This window comes from Leptonotus elevatus, chromosome 2 (assembly GCF_054856555.1).
Source record: "Leptonotus elevatus isolate MCC_2025b chromosome 2, RoL_Lele_1.0, whole genome shotgun sequence".
Taxonomy (NCBI): Eukaryota; Metazoa; Chordata; class Actinopteri; order Syngnathiformes; family Syngnathidae; genus Leptonotus; species Leptonotus elevatus.
The window spans coordinates 18463547-18480445 of NC_141240.1; the positions used below are offsets into that span (position 1 = coordinate 18463547).

A 16899-nucleotide genomic window follows, 5' to 3' on the forward strand; every position below is an offset into this window, starting at 1 on the left:
GTTTTGCTGAAATGGAGATTGTCTGCATGCAGAGCAAGATGCAAAAGCAAATTTGTGTAAGTTCTTTATTTATGACAATATTTGTGTAAAAAAATACTAAGTTCAAGGTTCTTTTGAGTTTCATGCACACATCTATTTATCAACCACATCACACAGCAGCGAGACAAAGTCACACTTTGTCATTTTGGCACATTTAAGACAAAAGTTTCTTTTCATTGTTAATAATAAATGCAAATGGTGATGTGATAGTACAAAACAAACCTCACTCTTAGAGTTTGGTTTACTGTAATAACTTTTCTCACAAAGTGTCCCAAGAATGAACAAATAAATCATATGCTTGGAAACTCAGAAAAAAAAAAGCCTTCACTTTCTCTTTTGACGTTTAAAACGAGCTTAGTATCATCAATACTGAAGTGGCAACAGCAGTGGAGCGAGACCTGTTATTCACTGACCAGCCACAACATTATGACCACCTGCACAATAAAGAGCTACATAAAATATTTTTTACAAAGCAACTTAAATGTGTCAATTAAAAACAGAACTTTACCTGTAGCGTACTGTAACTTGTCTCCTTGACAATGGCCGCCCTAAATCTCCGGCTGCACTGACACCAAAGATCATTTACATGCATTGGGTCTGATTCCTGATTTCACGAGAAAATTGCTTGATAACGAGAATGCAATCACACCCATTGGATTTTTTTTTCATAGTTTGGCTGGTTATGCAACTTATACTCAGATGCAATTTGTGTACTAAAATTACAGCTTGGACTGGCATCCAAAATTTTATTGTGTTGACAAAAACTTTTGGTGCAGTACTACTGGTGGCCTGAACTGACAAAAGAAAATAGTAGAAGAAATATAAGTAATAGTAGTAGTAGTCATGGCAACTAAAGTGTGATGCATTGTATTGCTAGTTGAGCATAAAGCTTTCTTACGCCCCAAGATTTATGGTAGCAAAAAGCTATTTTACTTTTGGCGAAGCAGTACTCAGTAGTTAAGGTAAGCCATTTCAAACAAAAAGAAAACATATATCCTTAACGCCACTCTGAGAGTATGTGTGTGTTGAGGGTCAGAGCGTGCTCCCCTCCCATGAATCAGAAGCTCATGCTTGAACTGTTTCCATCTGTACTGCCACAATGGGCTCTGGCATTCCTTTTTTGGACCACTCTGAATAACCAAAATGCACATTTGAATAACGCTCTGAGTTTCCAAACGATCAGAGGGAAGCTGTGTGCAATCGGAGCGTACACACCCATGATTGTGGAACGGAGATTTTCGGTGTGAGTCCAAGATCTACTGTTCTTGGTCTCAGTATTTTTAAAATTAATTTCCTCCAAAAATGTGACTTATACTCCGGAACAACATAGATTTTTTTTCTTCATGATGTATTTTTTGACTGGTGCGATTCATACTCCGGAGCGGGTCCGAAAAATATGGTAATTACAGATTCACGCTACAAACATTTGTACACAATATTTGACGTAGCTCTTGTATTGGCTATCATTATATTGTGTACGTTGTCATAATGTTGTGGCTGCTTGGTGCATATTATGGCATTGATAGATAACTATTAACTACACCGACAAAAGTCTATTGCTATTAATAAATGTAATAACATTGGCAAAAATAACACAAAATTGCAAATTGTCGTTAAAAAACAAACAAAACAATTTACTTACATCCAACAGCTACATTTTCCTAAATGTAAACATAATGAAATGCTTGATAAAGTGCTGTTTTACATCTCAGTCAAATATAATTTCAACATTCACTGGCCTGATGTATTTTGTCCTATCTTGTAATACCCCCTTTTCACAAACTGCAGTGGAATACCTCTGTTGGTATGCTATCATCATCATCATCATCATCATCATCATCATCATCATCATCATCATCATCATCATCATCATCATCATCATCATCATCCTAGTCTTTTGATTCCATCTATATTTTACCCTTTGTCTTTTGGTGCCTCTCACGCATCATCACTGCTATTTGGACTCCCCAGGGTAGTGTCAGGAGGAAACAGTGGCGAGACGAGGTTCAGGTAGCCTTGTTCTGATGGCTGCTGCGTGGAGACAGATGCTCGCGTGCCATCCGATACATGCTCAAACTTGGTGCGGGAGACTGCCTCCAATAACTCCCAGGGGTCATAGGAACCGGACGTGAGGCTAGTGGATGGACACAGATGTGAGACATGTGTCTGGTGATAGAATCGTGGCAATTACAATAATGATTCCGCTCCCTTTTTACATTCATACCTTACGTTTGATGTTTGCAAGATGCTGTCACAAAGAACTTTCTTGGAAGTCTGTTCAATTGAGATCATGAATGTGTTAAAAGTCTTTGTAAGCTGAGGATAGACACGCTGACACATGCATCTTCGGCTGGTCAATTCGACAACCAGAGGTGGGGTGAAGACAGTTAGTTTGTGTGTGAGTGTGAGCACACACAAGTGTGTGTTACCTCATTGTTGTTGAAGGACTGGGCGTTCCTCAAGGCACGCTCCAAGGAGCTGACCTGATTGGACAGCCTCAGCGTTTGATCTTGTAGTCGCACGTTTTCTGCTTCTAAGACGATGACCCTTGGGGAGACACATCATTCAGTGTGTGCTTATCAACTACTACTACCACCACCACCACCACATAATTGCTCTTTAAGGGAGGTGAAGTCCTTATCAATGGCAAGGACGGTCAATATGTGCATGTTGTTGAAAGGTCAGACTGACACCTGTGTTGAACGGTGGATGCTGCCCTCATGCCATTGCTGCCCACTTCCTCCGCCTCACTTATCTTCAGCAAGAGCCGCCTCCTCTCCTCCAGAAGCTTTTCATTTTCCTCCATCACATTCTGGATGCTCTCCTTTTCCTGTAGGATTTTGTAGGTATTTGTCTTGAGTCTTACACAATTCATGATGTACGTTTAAACGAGGACATGCTTCTAAGTTGGCCACACGTGATAGTGGCATGTGACAGCATAACACTTGACCTTGTTTGAGAGACTGCTGGCCAGGGCTAAGTCATTCTCCAGTTTCTGGATGGTGGCGTCCCGCTGTGCAGTGGCTTGGAGATAGACCTGCTTGGCCTGATGTAGTTTCGTCTTGTGTCTACTCAGTTTTTCATTGTACTTCCTAGTTGGAGTTGCAATGACGCTATTAACATGAAGTATTGCCATCTGACATCTCAGATCTATGACTCATCACAATATGATCTTATATGGCTGTAAAAATGTGCATTGCGAAAAATCGATCATGTATGGAGGACCAAAACTGCCAAAATAAAAAATGAAGGAATGAAGGAATAAATAAATAAATAAAGTGAAAAAAAAGGTAGTCTTGCCAGCTTGCATGGAGAGTGCCAGCAATGGGCGACTATCTTGTCAACTGTCGCCACCTTATTCGCCGACCCGCTCACTCGACTATTGAAAGGCAGTTTGCAACGGCGGAGTCCCACCCAAGACACGCTTTGGAACGCCCCCTCAATTGAGTAATATTTCGACCTAACAGAACGTCTGCAGCATGAAATAAATAAATGTGAAAGCAGAGTTTTTTATTTATTAATTGATATTTATTTCTATTTATTTCCACATTTGTTTTTATATGAATTTTTATTTTAGGAATCAATTTTTTAAATTTATATTATTATTATACTTTTTCTAAATAATGCATGCTCCACCAATGCCCAAATGACTACGAAGACTGTTGTACTCTGACTTTACCTATCAGCTTTTATCTCCCCTTCCTGTGCGGACTCTCACACTCCACAGTTTCTTTGGGGAGGGGCAGAGTTTTTCTTACCTCGTTTGAGGTCATGTCTTCAACTGTGGCTGTCGCTTTGAGATCGTGCGCGTACTCGGACGCGCACCATGAATGAGCCTGACACATATGTTGCAGTTACGCTTTGGGCCAGAGGTGACAGTCGTGAGTAAAAAAAAAAGTGACAAACTGCACAAAGATCCTGTCATTTTTAATTATTATTTTTTTATATCTGGTTTTCCCCCCACTTTTATTCATTTATATATATATATATATATATATATATATATATTCATTTATTTATTTTTAATTTTGTCAGTTTTGGTCCTCCATAATAATGTTGCATTCCATGTAAGAACAACATTTTGGTCTCACCTGACGTATGTATTCAGTTGCAGGAAAACCTGCTTGAGCTCTCCCTGCATTCTGTCACATTCCAGCTGACTGGCTGCTAGATCATCCTTCAGTCTGCGACAACAGGCTTGGTCATCTCTTATCTGAAAAACAAATAAGCATTTTTATCAGTCTGAACTGGACGTAAAACACATTAGGTTTCTCCAAGAAGACACACTTGAGCGCATAGAGTATGCGGTACAAGAGTAATAAAGGTGAATCTGGGATCCCAGTATGGAATAAAAACAAAACAGATGAATGAAAAAAAATTAATATGGTGACATTTTGTTTGACTTTTGGACTATAGTTGTCATTAGTTGTAGGTCATGTTTTTCAAGCACAGTTCTTTCGAGGGTCCAGTGATCAATAGAATGACGATATTCCGTACCTCCACTCGGGCCTTAATAAGTTCTGCCTCCATCTGTTGTGCACGGTGGCCGAGTTCAGCATTAGTTCTGGTGAGCGAAGCCTCCTTCAACCTCAGGGAGCGTACTTGGTGCTGGAGCTCCTCTTCTCGCTGCTCTAAGAGCTTCCTGAAAAAGACATATGGAGGATGAGCCTGGTCAGTTTAGTTATGGTGATAAATGACAAGGCAAGGCATTATGTTGGCATTCCTGCACTTTGTTAGGACCTTTTGATGTGGTCCTCCTGTTGTTGGGCTCTCAAGGAGGACAAGGTGTCAGATAGATCTCTGCTGTCCCGTTCCAGGCGAATGCTTTCACTGGCTCGAGCTTCCTCCAAGCGCAGCTGGTGTTGCGTCGTCTTGAGCTGTTGCTGCAGCTCCACGACCTGACGTTACAATCAAATGCAACTGACAACAAACCGGTGCTGCTCATAGTCTACCTAAAACTACTAAAAACACCAGACAGAAATGGCTTTTTAGATGATGATAACCGATGACGTAAATTTTAAAATGAGCTCTTAAAGAGCAGAGCTATCGGCAGTGAAACGCAAGGTTCTGAATAGCTGAAAGGACCCAGATCCAGATCTTCTGGATCCAGGGGGAAAAGTGTAATATAAGTGTAGATATGCCCAGCAAATAAGCTGATCTGATGAGAGGGATTGAAGCATCTAGACATATTAAAAATGAGTTTCCCTGTAAAATTAGTGCTAGGCAGCAAGAGTGAAAAAATGGTTAGCATATGTGCCTCACACTTCTGACGTTTGGATTTGAATCTTGGCATTTGCATGTTCTCACGATACTTGCGTTGGTTTTTTCCAGGTACTCTGGCATCCTCCCACATTAAAAAAAATATATATTCATATTAGGTTAATTGAAGACTTTATGCTGGATCAGACCTAATTACCTTGCTTTGTCCATCTCTTTCAAATTGGTAGATTTAACAGAAAGCTTTTTACCCATTATTAAGGATATTAAGTGAAAAAAAAATACCGTATCTTAATTTCTTCTTTTTTTATAATAATGTGTCATGAAAAGTATATGAGAATATACTTTAAAGAATAATATCCCTAGCATCATAAAATAAAATCGAAATTAAAAATTGTGGACAGAAAGTTGAGCCAACAAACAAATAGAACAACCCAACACTAGATTTACCCATCATCAGCACAATCACCTTTATTTGTCTTGCAAAATATAGTGATCCAAAAATCGGACGCACACTTACCTTTTTGTCAGCAGTAATGACCCGTGCCCTCTCGGCCTGCAACTCCTCTTGCAGACTGTTGGTGACGCTGCGGTTGGCTGAATTGCGTGCCAGCTCCAGCTCCAGCTCTCTGATTCTTTGTTGCTGACGTTCTGAACCGGCCATCTGAGTCTGAAGACTCTGCTCCACCTGGGCCAGCTTGGTCTGCGCCTGGTTCAGCTCTGCAGAAAGCTAAAGGAGACAATTTTATTATTAGCAACATTTCTTTGCATGTGTCACTCCTGCATTCTACAGTGTAAGTGTGGGTACACACAAAGAAAATCAGGTTGTATTTGTCCTGATTTTGCCACTTTCCGATCAAGGATGTCCAACATCCGATAATCTTGTGTACTATGAGATGATCCTTAAGATTATCCTTGTCTGAGGTATGTTAAAAGTGGATTTATCCCGAGAACGGGGCTAAAAATGAGTTGGTCTGACAAGCTGAAATATTAAACGTGTTTAATATTTGCGATCAAAAATCTTCACGTGTGTATGGTAAGCCAACTACACTAAAGCTGTTTCACTCGGTGGATTGTGACATGAACGGAATGTAGCCATCATTTATCATCGCCATTATACAATGCTCCTGCCTTCGCTCCTTCAGAAACACTAAGCAACCATCGGAGCCTACCCGGAATTTCAGAAGTGTCTTCTCGTCTTTGCGTTTGTGAGACCAGCTACGGAGGTTAACCGGTGCTTAAGCAGGATCTTTATGCGTGTGGTACTCTGTGTTGAGATAATCGTATCAGACTACACACAAAATGACCAAAACTGTTCATTGCCTGATTTTCTTTTTTATGTGTGGGGCCTGTCACAGGTAAAAATAACTTTAAATTTGAAAAATCCCAGGCCGAGGGTAAGAAATAGCTGTCCAACAAAAACAAAAACAACCTTAAGTTTTTCATTGTCCAGCAGGGTGTTGTGCCTCTTCAAGTCCACGTTCTTCTCCTTTTCATAGCGCAGTTCTCGTTCTGCGGAGGTGAAAAGGTTCTGTACTCTTTGCAGGTCCTGCTTCAAATGCTTAGCCTCCTCTGCCGTCTGACTCAGGACTATGTTCAGGGACTAATGAGAGAATGATAGACATGGATGCTTGAGATGAAAATCATACAAATGCATTATTAGCGAGATTTTATCAGAGATCAAAGATCTCTTTATGATCTGATATGAATCGTTCATTATCGCATCAAAATAACTATCAGCTTTGGCGGAGGAAATTCAATGCAGTTACCTGATCCAAGCATTTCTCTTTGGTCTTCTCCACTGGACCAAAACCTGAGTCTAATTGACGTGACTTCAGGTTGCTGCTAAGTGCTTCATTAACCAAACAGAGATGTCCCTGATGCTGCTGAAGTTGTTTTTTAATATGTTGAATCTCAAGCTCCAGTTTCTCTCTTTCCCCTTCAACCTCCAGCTTCTTCTGGATGCTGTCGCTCAGTTTGGCTTGCAGCTCAGCAGTCTGCCGCTGCTCAGAGGCCATCTCATCTCTGGGCAAGCCAATATATGTAAGGCAAACAAGAAAGCTTTGCTGAGCCATCCTGTCACGTTGCCAGTCCTTTCTCTACTTTCAGCATTTGCGAGCCATACCTAAAATTCCACCAACCTGAGTGTGTTGTGTTCTGTCTGAAGGCTGCTTAGTTCTTTGGTCAGCCGGTCAGCCTGCTCCTGCAGCTGCTCCACCTGTATTCTGTTATCCTGCAGGTCCCTTTGGGTGTGATTGCTGTTTTTGTGATGCTCCACCTCACTCTGGAGTCGACGGTGAGCTCGCTCCATCTGGGCTAACTGACATATTATAAGCATGGTAATGAAATATATATTATGTTAAATATTCAATGCAAATGCTGATTTGATTGTTTTAAAATAACTTTGTACTCAATCATAAATTAGTATGTGAATTTTAGCATAGAATGATATATCAGTCCTGGTGTCCATTTGTTAGTTTATAAAAAAAAAGAATTTGGAGGAAGTGCCTGTAAACAGGTTATGCTGTGCTCATGCAACCTCCTGAACAGATGGGTCAGTTATAAAGGTTAGGTGGGAGGCTATGTTCTACTGCAGTTCCTTGTAAAAATAAAAATAAATAAAAAATAAAGCAATACTCAGACCACTCTACAGTACAAAGACAACAGCTGACAAACCTTCTGCTCCAGAACTGCCTTTTCCCCCTTGACCTGGTTGAGACCCTTGATCAGAGTTTTCCCTTGTTGACATTCAGTCGTGAGACTGTTGACCTCAAGTCTTAACTTCTTCAGCTCTCTCTCGCCAATCTGCAAAGCCTTGGTTGGAATAAGAAGATGCGTAGTTTCCGTTTCAATTTTTACACAGTAAGAAAAACACAATAAATACAATAAAGCCATGTACCTCCTTGTCTTTTTTTAAGGCAGCCTGAGCTGCACTGAGGTCTAGCTCTAGTTGTTTCCTCCAGTCTTTTTCCTCTGTCAGACGAGCTTCCAGCAAAGCCATTCTCTCTGGCCCACTGTCCCGTAGGTGCTTGATATACAGCAAAAAAGCATGACACATTTGCTTTCGTTTTACTACAATATTAACTTTTCTACACTAAACTGTCTTAATTCAAACCTTGTACAGTTTCCATAACTTTATGCGAGAGGGTATATTGACATAATCAGTATTGATTCAACTTTTAACCTTTAATTACAAGTAAGTTCATCACTTTTTACACAAATGTTTACATGTTGTCCCTCCATTAAACTTTGTGAAGGGATGAGGCAGAGGAACACCCTGTTGAATTTTGGACTTGGATCCAGGATTTGTTGTTGTTGTTGTTGTACCATCGGTGGGGTATTTATTTATTTACTTATTTTTTTTACACTGTCCACAATTTTTCAGTAAATGATGTTTGCCGCTTTATGCAAAAGTGTCCTGTACAAAGAAACAACCAAATACACTGTATGTACATGTCCTCATTACAGAATGCAATTGTAAAATATCAGTATAAAAATTACAATGTTGTAGGTCCTCAAAATGAAATTGTAAACAGATCAATTAAAATAAGCTCTTAGTCATGTGTTTCTTTAAATGTTAAGTTTTCATATATTTGTTCTAATCAGAAAGGAAAGTATATTTAAAAGCCACAATGAGACTCATTCTCATGTACCTGTTGTCACACAGACATTAAGTGTTTCTTACCAGCTGTAAGAAGGATTCTGTGGATTTGACCTCTTCGCCATTCTTTAACAGCCTTTCTTGAGTTTCCTGCTTCTTCAGCTCTCCCTCAAGGTTTTTGATCTGCATAATCAATTCACATCTATTACTGACCCTGCAAGGAAAAGGCCCTAGACGCCAACCTAAAGTCTCTCACATTAACTAAAGGACTTGCATTACTTGGAAAACTGACTACCTTCCACTAAGTCCGTTAAAATATTAACCATCATTATAACAGAATACAGAATTTTGCAGGGAGGATTTAATGCAGCTTGTTACCCGTCGATGTAGTCCCTCCAGTTCTCCGTCATTTCGAAGCCTCTCATCCTTGCTGGCATTCTGGGCCTCGCCGAGCAAAGCCTCCAGCTCCTCGTTCCGTTCCTCAAGCTCCTCCTGCTCTTTGCGTAGCCTTTGGAGTTGACGCTCCAGCTCTCTCACCTGAACTTGTCTGTCCTCGATCACTGCATGACAGCTGACATAGAATGGTGATAGGCAATTCCTGAATTGTTTACAGCAGCGCCAGCTGTTACTGTGACAGCTGAATATTGATGAGTCAATATAATACTATTGACAGAGAGACATTTGTTAAAGAGTTGATTTTTACCGTTTGTGAGTTGAATCAGATTCTTTAGTTGAAAAGCCAGACATGTTGTGTAGTTCACTGCAACTGTAGTTTTGCCTGACATCCTCTTTCAGGAAAGCATCTTGGTCTGTGTCCCTTGTTTCCAGCTGGACAAACACAAGCTGCTGTATAATCTCAATTTAAATAGATTTATAACAATACAGTACACTATAATACTAACCTGCTCAAGAAGACTTTTCTTCTCAGACTCTAAAGAACACACCATCTTCCTCAGACTTCGGTTGTCAGCATCTAGTATGTCACTTTGCTCTTTGGTCCGTTGCAGCTTCATCATATCTGGAGAAAATGACATCACCATGAACACAGCAAGGGTAATTCAACTGAACCAATGTTTTTTTCTTTCTTCCAAATTTAGTTCCAGGACTGGTATCATCCATCTATTTTCTTCCACTTGTCTGGAGTCGTGATGAGTGGTATAGAAATATTCTTACAAGCGTGTCCTGGGTTGTCCCCGGAGCCTCGTGCTCCCTGTGGGACGTGCTCAGAACACTTCACCAGGAGCAATCCTAAATACAGTAGATGCCCTATAGCCATCTCATCTGTCTCTTCTTGATGCGGAGGAGCATCAGCTTTACTCTAAGTTTGTAGTTTGGATTGGGAATACCTGTATATCTTTTGTGACACCAGTCCTGGAATTTTTGTGTCATACCTTGTATACATATTAGTTAAACTGTTGATATACAGTATTACTTTGATAACATTCATTATTTACAAGATCAAAGAATAATCACCAGCCCCCCAAAAAATGGTTTGCTGTCTAGTAACATTTACATGAAATAATATTAAACTCTCACGAATACAAACTATACAGTATAAAACAATTTAGCAACAGATCAAGGAAAAATACTAAAGTATAAATAAATGCTTATCTTGCTACGGGAGCTTAATGTCAGTTACAAAATGTTCACAATCTCACCGCACTGTTTCAGTTTGTCCACTTCTTTCTTCAGAATTTCTAGTTCTTGGAGTGTTTCCTGAAGCTCAGAACCTGAGATGAAAACATTTTAGTTTGTAAGGTACAAATACACTTCCTTTGCTTGAAGAGGACTATAGAGACAAAACAGTTATAAATACAAGCAGCCTGGAGAAAGGTACATTTGCTCAGCAGCTGAACAATCCGCACATGTTGAAATGCAATTCATAGAGTATTTGCAACACACCACAGGGGTCTAGGCTGTTGCTTTTGGCCACATCCAGCTCATTGTTGAGCCTTCGGATTTCCTGATGAGCCATCTCCAGCCTGCTCGATGCCTCCTCCAAGTCACGCTCCAGCCGCCGCCGTTCATTTTGCTCGTGGCACAGCTCCTCACTGCGTGCCTGTTGTTGGACGAGATAGGCATTGACGACAGGTGGATTTGACATCAGGCTTGGGAGGAGATAAAGTGGGTGTTGTTGTCAGAGACATGCATTTTGAAGATTGAGTTCATCATCACTGCACGCCTGCAAAGTAGTGAGGGCTGTCAGATAACATGTTGTATTAGAATTGACTTGCACAAGTGCAACAACAAACAGTTCTCATGCTGGCGATTGCGACGTGCCCCTGCAGCCCATCAGTTTCCATCACTTACAAAATAAAATACTTCACAAGGACGTGTTAGTGAGAAAACCATTACTGTGGTCATGCAGGTGCCAGTAGTAACAAGCAATGCCACAGTGAAATAAGCCACAAAAGCTACTGCTCACGTGGATATTTTAAATCATACGTATGTTAGTTGAGTTAGTTAGTCTTGAAGGGGGAACCTACAGGAGTAATATTGTTTTTGTTCTGAGCAGACCTGCGCAGCCCAAACAGCTTCTTCCATGGAGTCTGGGATGAACCCTGCTGAGAGCAAAGACCAACGTGTACAGCAGCACGCCAAACAATAAATACAATTTAAAAAATGACAAAAGAAGTCCGAGGGAGGCTCCACACTAGTTTCTTTGACCAGCAGAAGAAGTTAGCTAAGTTCACGAGGTATCTGCGCCTGTACACATTGATAAAAAGACATGTGATTCTTGACATACACACTTAATAGGATCCAAATCGTGTTTGAATGCTGAGAAATGCTGTTTGAGAGCCTCAAGACAACAGGATATTGTAAAATATGAAGATAAAAAACTTTTTACAATTTATTCTAAGTAAAAGAGGGGACTACATGTATTTTTTACTCAAGACTATAATGGGCCCCAGATGACTGCTGGCTACACCTCCACTCATTGGTCAAAGATGTTTACTTTAACCATAAACGTGACATACACATCTACCCACTTACAGAGATTAACAAGTAATTGTGAATTGAAATTGAGTGTGTGACTGCTCAGAGTTGTTGAAATGCAAACGAAAGAAACTAATTTAAGAATAGAAATGCTGGTTAATATATAATCACACATCATAGACATTTTAAGATTTCATGCAAAAAAGCTCCAATCTGACGAGACACTTAAGAGGATTACAGTGAAATTGTGTCATCTGGTTGCATGATTTTTTATCTTTGGTTGTCACGGCTCCATTACTTCAAAATTGATTGGACTGTATTCTAAATGGTTCTTCTGTTATGCACCATAAAAATAAGCTGATGATAACAATAATGTTTTTAGTGCCTGGCAACTGTGTGTGGGTGTGTGTAAGAGAGTCACTAAATATACAGGCCGTTAGCAAAACTTACAAGTAGTGTGTTCTTCACCTGTATCGGGACATCCTTTACGTTGCTCGACAAGCTCTGCCTTTCCAGCATTCTCTCGGCAGCCTCGAGCCTCTCCAGGAGTGTTGCCCTCTCCACCAGTAGGTAAGCCACTTGCTCACTTGGGCTGCTCAAGCCTATCTCGCCAAGGTCTTCCTGCGCCAACATCTCTGCCAGCTCCTTGCTCTGAATCTCTAGAAGACAGGTTTTGTCGAACGGGACTGGCAAATAAGACTCACAGAGAACAAGAGCAAGTTCTGCAAATAGTACTGAAACACTGAACAGTTGGACACATGCATTCAAAAGTTCAGTCAAGGTAAAATTTAGTTCAACTTTAAAGGTTATAGCGTATTTTCAGGCCAATCCAGAAATTTCACCTGAAAGCTGAATATCCCTAAGATTTTTTGTAAAGAGTGAATGTTCACTGAATGGATGGTCTCACCTTGTTGCTGTCTGATGTGGTCGAGCTCTTGTTGCAGTTGTTCATTGTCTCTTTCATAGCCAGCTGTTATGCACTCACGCTGTTGAAGCAGGCCACGTATATGCGCAACATAGTTGTCCACCTCACAAACCAAAGGACAAATTTCAACAAAAGTAACAAAAGCACGCCTCTCACTAATTAAGATTATTTAGTGAATCTGTCCTAAAGTGTCAAACATAACAGCAAATAACTAAACAAAAAATGTTCCTACAGGAAGAGGTAGGTATTGGTGGGGGCGGGGGGAGGGGGGGGGGGGGATCACACTCATTGCTGTTTGGACAAGCGAGACAGTCCCCCCTCCTGCTGAGTGAACGAGAGGACTGTCCCTGTTGTAGTCCGGTCAGCGATGAGTCTGATCTCCCTTACCAGTATCTACTTCTTCCACTAGGTTTGCACTTCAAAGCCTTGAACATTAACCTACCCGAAGAGGTAGATAAAATTATCAAACATGAACATTTACATGTGCAAAGTGCATTTCTGAACACAAAAGTGAGTAGGAACATAACTGCAAGTACAAAATGTGTAAAAAAAAATTAAAAAATTGTGTATTTGTGATGCGGGAAATCTTTTAATAAGTTACATACTTTCCATTAAACAACAATGATAATGAAGTAAAATTTTATTAAATTGCGCTACAGAAACCAATAATGTGCAACCAATCAGAATTGGTCATAGACTGAGAATGAACTTGACAGTAACACAGTAAGAAGAGTCTCACCTCTTTCATCTCGTTGGCTTGTTGGGAGCGTAAAGTACGCAGCTCCTGGGCAGACAGCTGCAGCTCCGCTTCAGTGTCGAGGAGCCGCCGCCAAAGGTGGTGCTGGCGCTCCTCCGGACTGGCCCCTGGTGGCAAACCATCCTGCTGGAGCCGTGCAGATATCTGGTCCAACTCCGTATGTACCTGACAACGAAGGATGAAGCTGATTTTTCAGGATTCTTTCACTTAACTAAAAAAAAAAAAAAAAAAAGTACATCATTCTGGATAAAAACTAATACAATAACTTATAATTGTCTAGTTTGTATGTACATGATTTAAATAGTGAATTAATAAATTCTGCTGAAGTGATCAATTGGAATTCTAAGACCTTTCTATATTGGGTAGGTTTAACAAGTTACTTGCATTTTTTGCTATGTCCGGTTGTTTTTGCTCTGCCAACTGGCTATATATATATATATATATATATATAAAATTAATTTCATTTTATTGCACCAGTTTTTTTTTTTTTTTTTTTTTTTTTTACAAATCACATATACATATATATATATATATATATATATATATATATATATATATATATATATATATATATATATATATATATATATATATATAAAAGAAGCTCAAGCTAGCAACTGACAGAGGTCTTGTTATTGATTGCTATTTTATGGCTTGTTAAGAGACAGCCTGTCCATATAGGGCAGTGCGATAGATAAATCAATATCAATATGTATCACGACAGAAGACACATGGTTCATACTAATTTTTTGAAAAAAAATGCTTGAACAAAATCAGCAGGAAAAACCTGAGGGAAAGATTTGTCTCAAAATTATTCACACAAAAATGTTTTTCAAATTCACAATTATATCGGCGATTCACACGTGTGTGCATTTTACCATGACTTATCAATTGAAAATATTCAATTTTGCTTGTGAATTGTTTAATATGCATTTGTAGATCAGCGGGTGCGCACATTTATTTCAGAGACAAATTTCATGTAGTTCTCAATATTATGATTTTCACATCACACGCAAGTTACAAACATTCATATGTGGAAAGAACCGTCCCTCATCCATCCACTAGGAGGCAGTGTTGAAGTCTCAGTTAAACAAGAACAAGCCATCTCCCGTTTTTCATTTAAAAATTGGAAATTTATAAACGGAAAACAAGCTTCTACCTGATCTTCTATCATGTGTTTATTTAACAAAAATCGGGAAACAGGATAAAAAAATAGGACTGTAATATTTTTTCCTCCTTAAACTATTAAGCAGCGCTAAACAGTTTTAGGAGGGTGCTGTGTCATTTACTGATGTCTTAGTCTGATTCACGAATAGTGGGGGTTTACTTTACTGTATATTATCTACATCACTGGGGGGAGTGTTCAACATAAGGCAGTCAGTCTTGTGGGGAGCTGATGCTGGTTTCAGGGAGTACATAGGTGATGACTACAACTTCAGGATGGCGAGCCAACACTAAACACCTGTTGCTGAACTCAATACTGTACTTCACAGGCCGTGTAACGCAAGATGGCCCCTCATGAGGCCCCAGGAGTGGCCAGTGACATGCAGCATATTGTCACAAGCTGTGTATCAGGTCTCAGGGGCTTGTTGTACTTAAACACTACACAAACGATTCTATATTACTGGAGGAAGGAACCAAATGACACGATAACAAGAATACAATAGTAACTAGACAGTCATGGAGGTGATGATATTCTTAAAAGTAGTAAAAATATACAATGAATGTCACAAAAGTTGAATCAGTTACATGCATTACAACAGCCTAAACAGTTAAAAGCAGGCACATCAACAGTTGAAATGTTTACCTCTTCGTGGTCCATGGTGACACATTAAGTTGTATGGAGCAGCATCTGGCAGGGATGGAACTTGGCTTCTGTGATTGGATGGGGGTAAAAAGCAAGATGACGATTTTTCTTCGCAAGTCAATTCAATTGGACGTCATGTTCCAAAGTGATCTTCAAAATTCCTCCTCTGCCCCATCGTTGCTGCAAATTATATGAAAGGTAACATTAATGTAGGAATATGCAGTCCCAAAACCTGTGATCATTGCTAAAGAGGACTTGATCTAATGCAAAGCCTAAGAAGATTGAGATTAGTCCTGACAGATCTACCGAAATGCTGAAGTAAGATTTATAGACCCAAGTAATCTCTATGATAAAGGCAACGTGTATTGGAAGTCCTCTTTTAACATTACGCACTTCTTGCAACTAAGATGCTATGGGGTTCATTTATTTACTAACATTTTTAGAATTTAGAAACGAGGAGGAGCAGGGTTTTATTCCCCCCAGCAAACTAACACACCACTTGCATTCCTTTTGCCCACGCAAGCTCAGCCAAGATGTGGTTTCACCCGGAAAATATATTTTAAAACGTAACATTCCTGTGTTCGGTTTAATGTAGTACTGACACTGTACACGCATTCGGTGTAGTTAAGTGCTAGCAAGACGGTAAAGTGAGTTCCAAAGTTTGAATGCTGAGCTAAAGCTAACCCAGCTAACTCTCCTCTCTGGAGTCCGACTGGCGACCGCCGTGGTAACAGAACACTTGGAAAATAAATACAACACTTGGGAGCCGTGTTTTGCTAGCTGATGTGAAACGTTGTACTCACCATTCAGCGACAACTTTGAGCAAACAGTTGACGACAGGCGTGCTAACGTGAAGCGAAGTCAACTGGCTTCCACGAGCACCTTGGCAACGGAGCGTACCATTACTTGTCGGAGGGGAGTACCCGATTTGTAATAGAACACTTTTTTGTTTGTTTGTTTAAAACAAAAAATGGCTCCGGTGCAACATGGCAAAACATTTATAAAATATAAAATAAAAATAAATAAATAATATATATATATATACAGTACACATGTAATGTTGATACATTTTGTTATATATACATTAGTTGATATTTTTATTCATCATATTTATTAATGTAATGAAATATCTAACTGATTTAAATAAATTATATAACATAATTCGAATTAAATTTGGAGTATTTTTTTTAAATCATGTTGCTTAGTTTCTTAATGTGCTCTGAAATTAAAGGGGCAATAAGCAGTTTTTTTCTTATGAAATAACCACACCTGAGGTCATCAGAAAAATAAAGCATGACCGATGAGGTGTCATTTATTTGCCGTGCACTCTTAGGCACATGCTGGTCACCAGCGCACGTTGGTGTTAGCTTGGGTTTAAGGAGCTTTGCTGACTATTTTTGAATATCCACCTCTGGAAAATAAATGAAATGCCCATCTCTCATTCTATAATAGCTCTGCAAGACTGTCAAACAGAAGGCAAAGAGACCACACGCAGCTTAGAGGATTCAGAAGTAATGCAGAATTAGCAACATTTCTGTTAGAAACGCACGTTTATCATTTTCTTTTGATTTTTAATTGTTTGTATTTTCCAAAATATAAAACTTAAAATCAATAAA

General features: G+C 39.6%; 1 protein-coding gene across 3 annotated transcripts; it reads right to left on the reverse strand.

The window, feature by feature from the left end:
- Nucleotides 1-19: 19 nt before the first annotated feature.
- On the reverse strand, nt 20-16164 carry ccdc30 (coiled-coil domain containing 30). 3 transcript variants are annotated; one of them, XM_086067569.1, is made up of 26 exons: nt 16087-16164; nt 15284-15463; nt 13459-13641; nt 12702-12822; nt 12263-12453; nt 11344-11421; nt 10760-10916; nt 10516-10587; nt 9760-9875; nt 9561-9685; nt 9236-9428; nt 8942-9040; nt 8156-8284; nt 7933-8070; nt 7398-7576; nt 7026-7281; nt 6689-6859; nt 5777-5986; nt 4780-4937; nt 4537-4681; nt 4131-4252; nt 2990-3131; nt 2733-2869; nt 2469-2586; nt 2264-2313; nt 20-2173 (listed from the first exon to the last, which is right to left on the reverse strand). In XM_086067569.1, exons 2-26 carry the CDS (start codon nt 15296-15298, stop codon nt 1978-1980), a joined length of 3501 nt encoding a protein of 1166 aa, XP_085923695.1. In that variant the 5' UTR covers nt 15299-15463; nt 16087-16164; the 3' UTR covers nt 20-1977. The 3 variants fall into 3 exon arrangements, 2 of the variants coding, with proteins under 2 accessions (XP_085923695.1, XP_085923697.1); XR_015094001.1 differs by having other exon boundaries at nt 2066-2173; nt 2264-2389; XM_086067571.1 differs by lacking the exon at nt 11344-11421.
- Between the last annotated feature and the right edge of the window lie 735 nt (nt 16165-16899).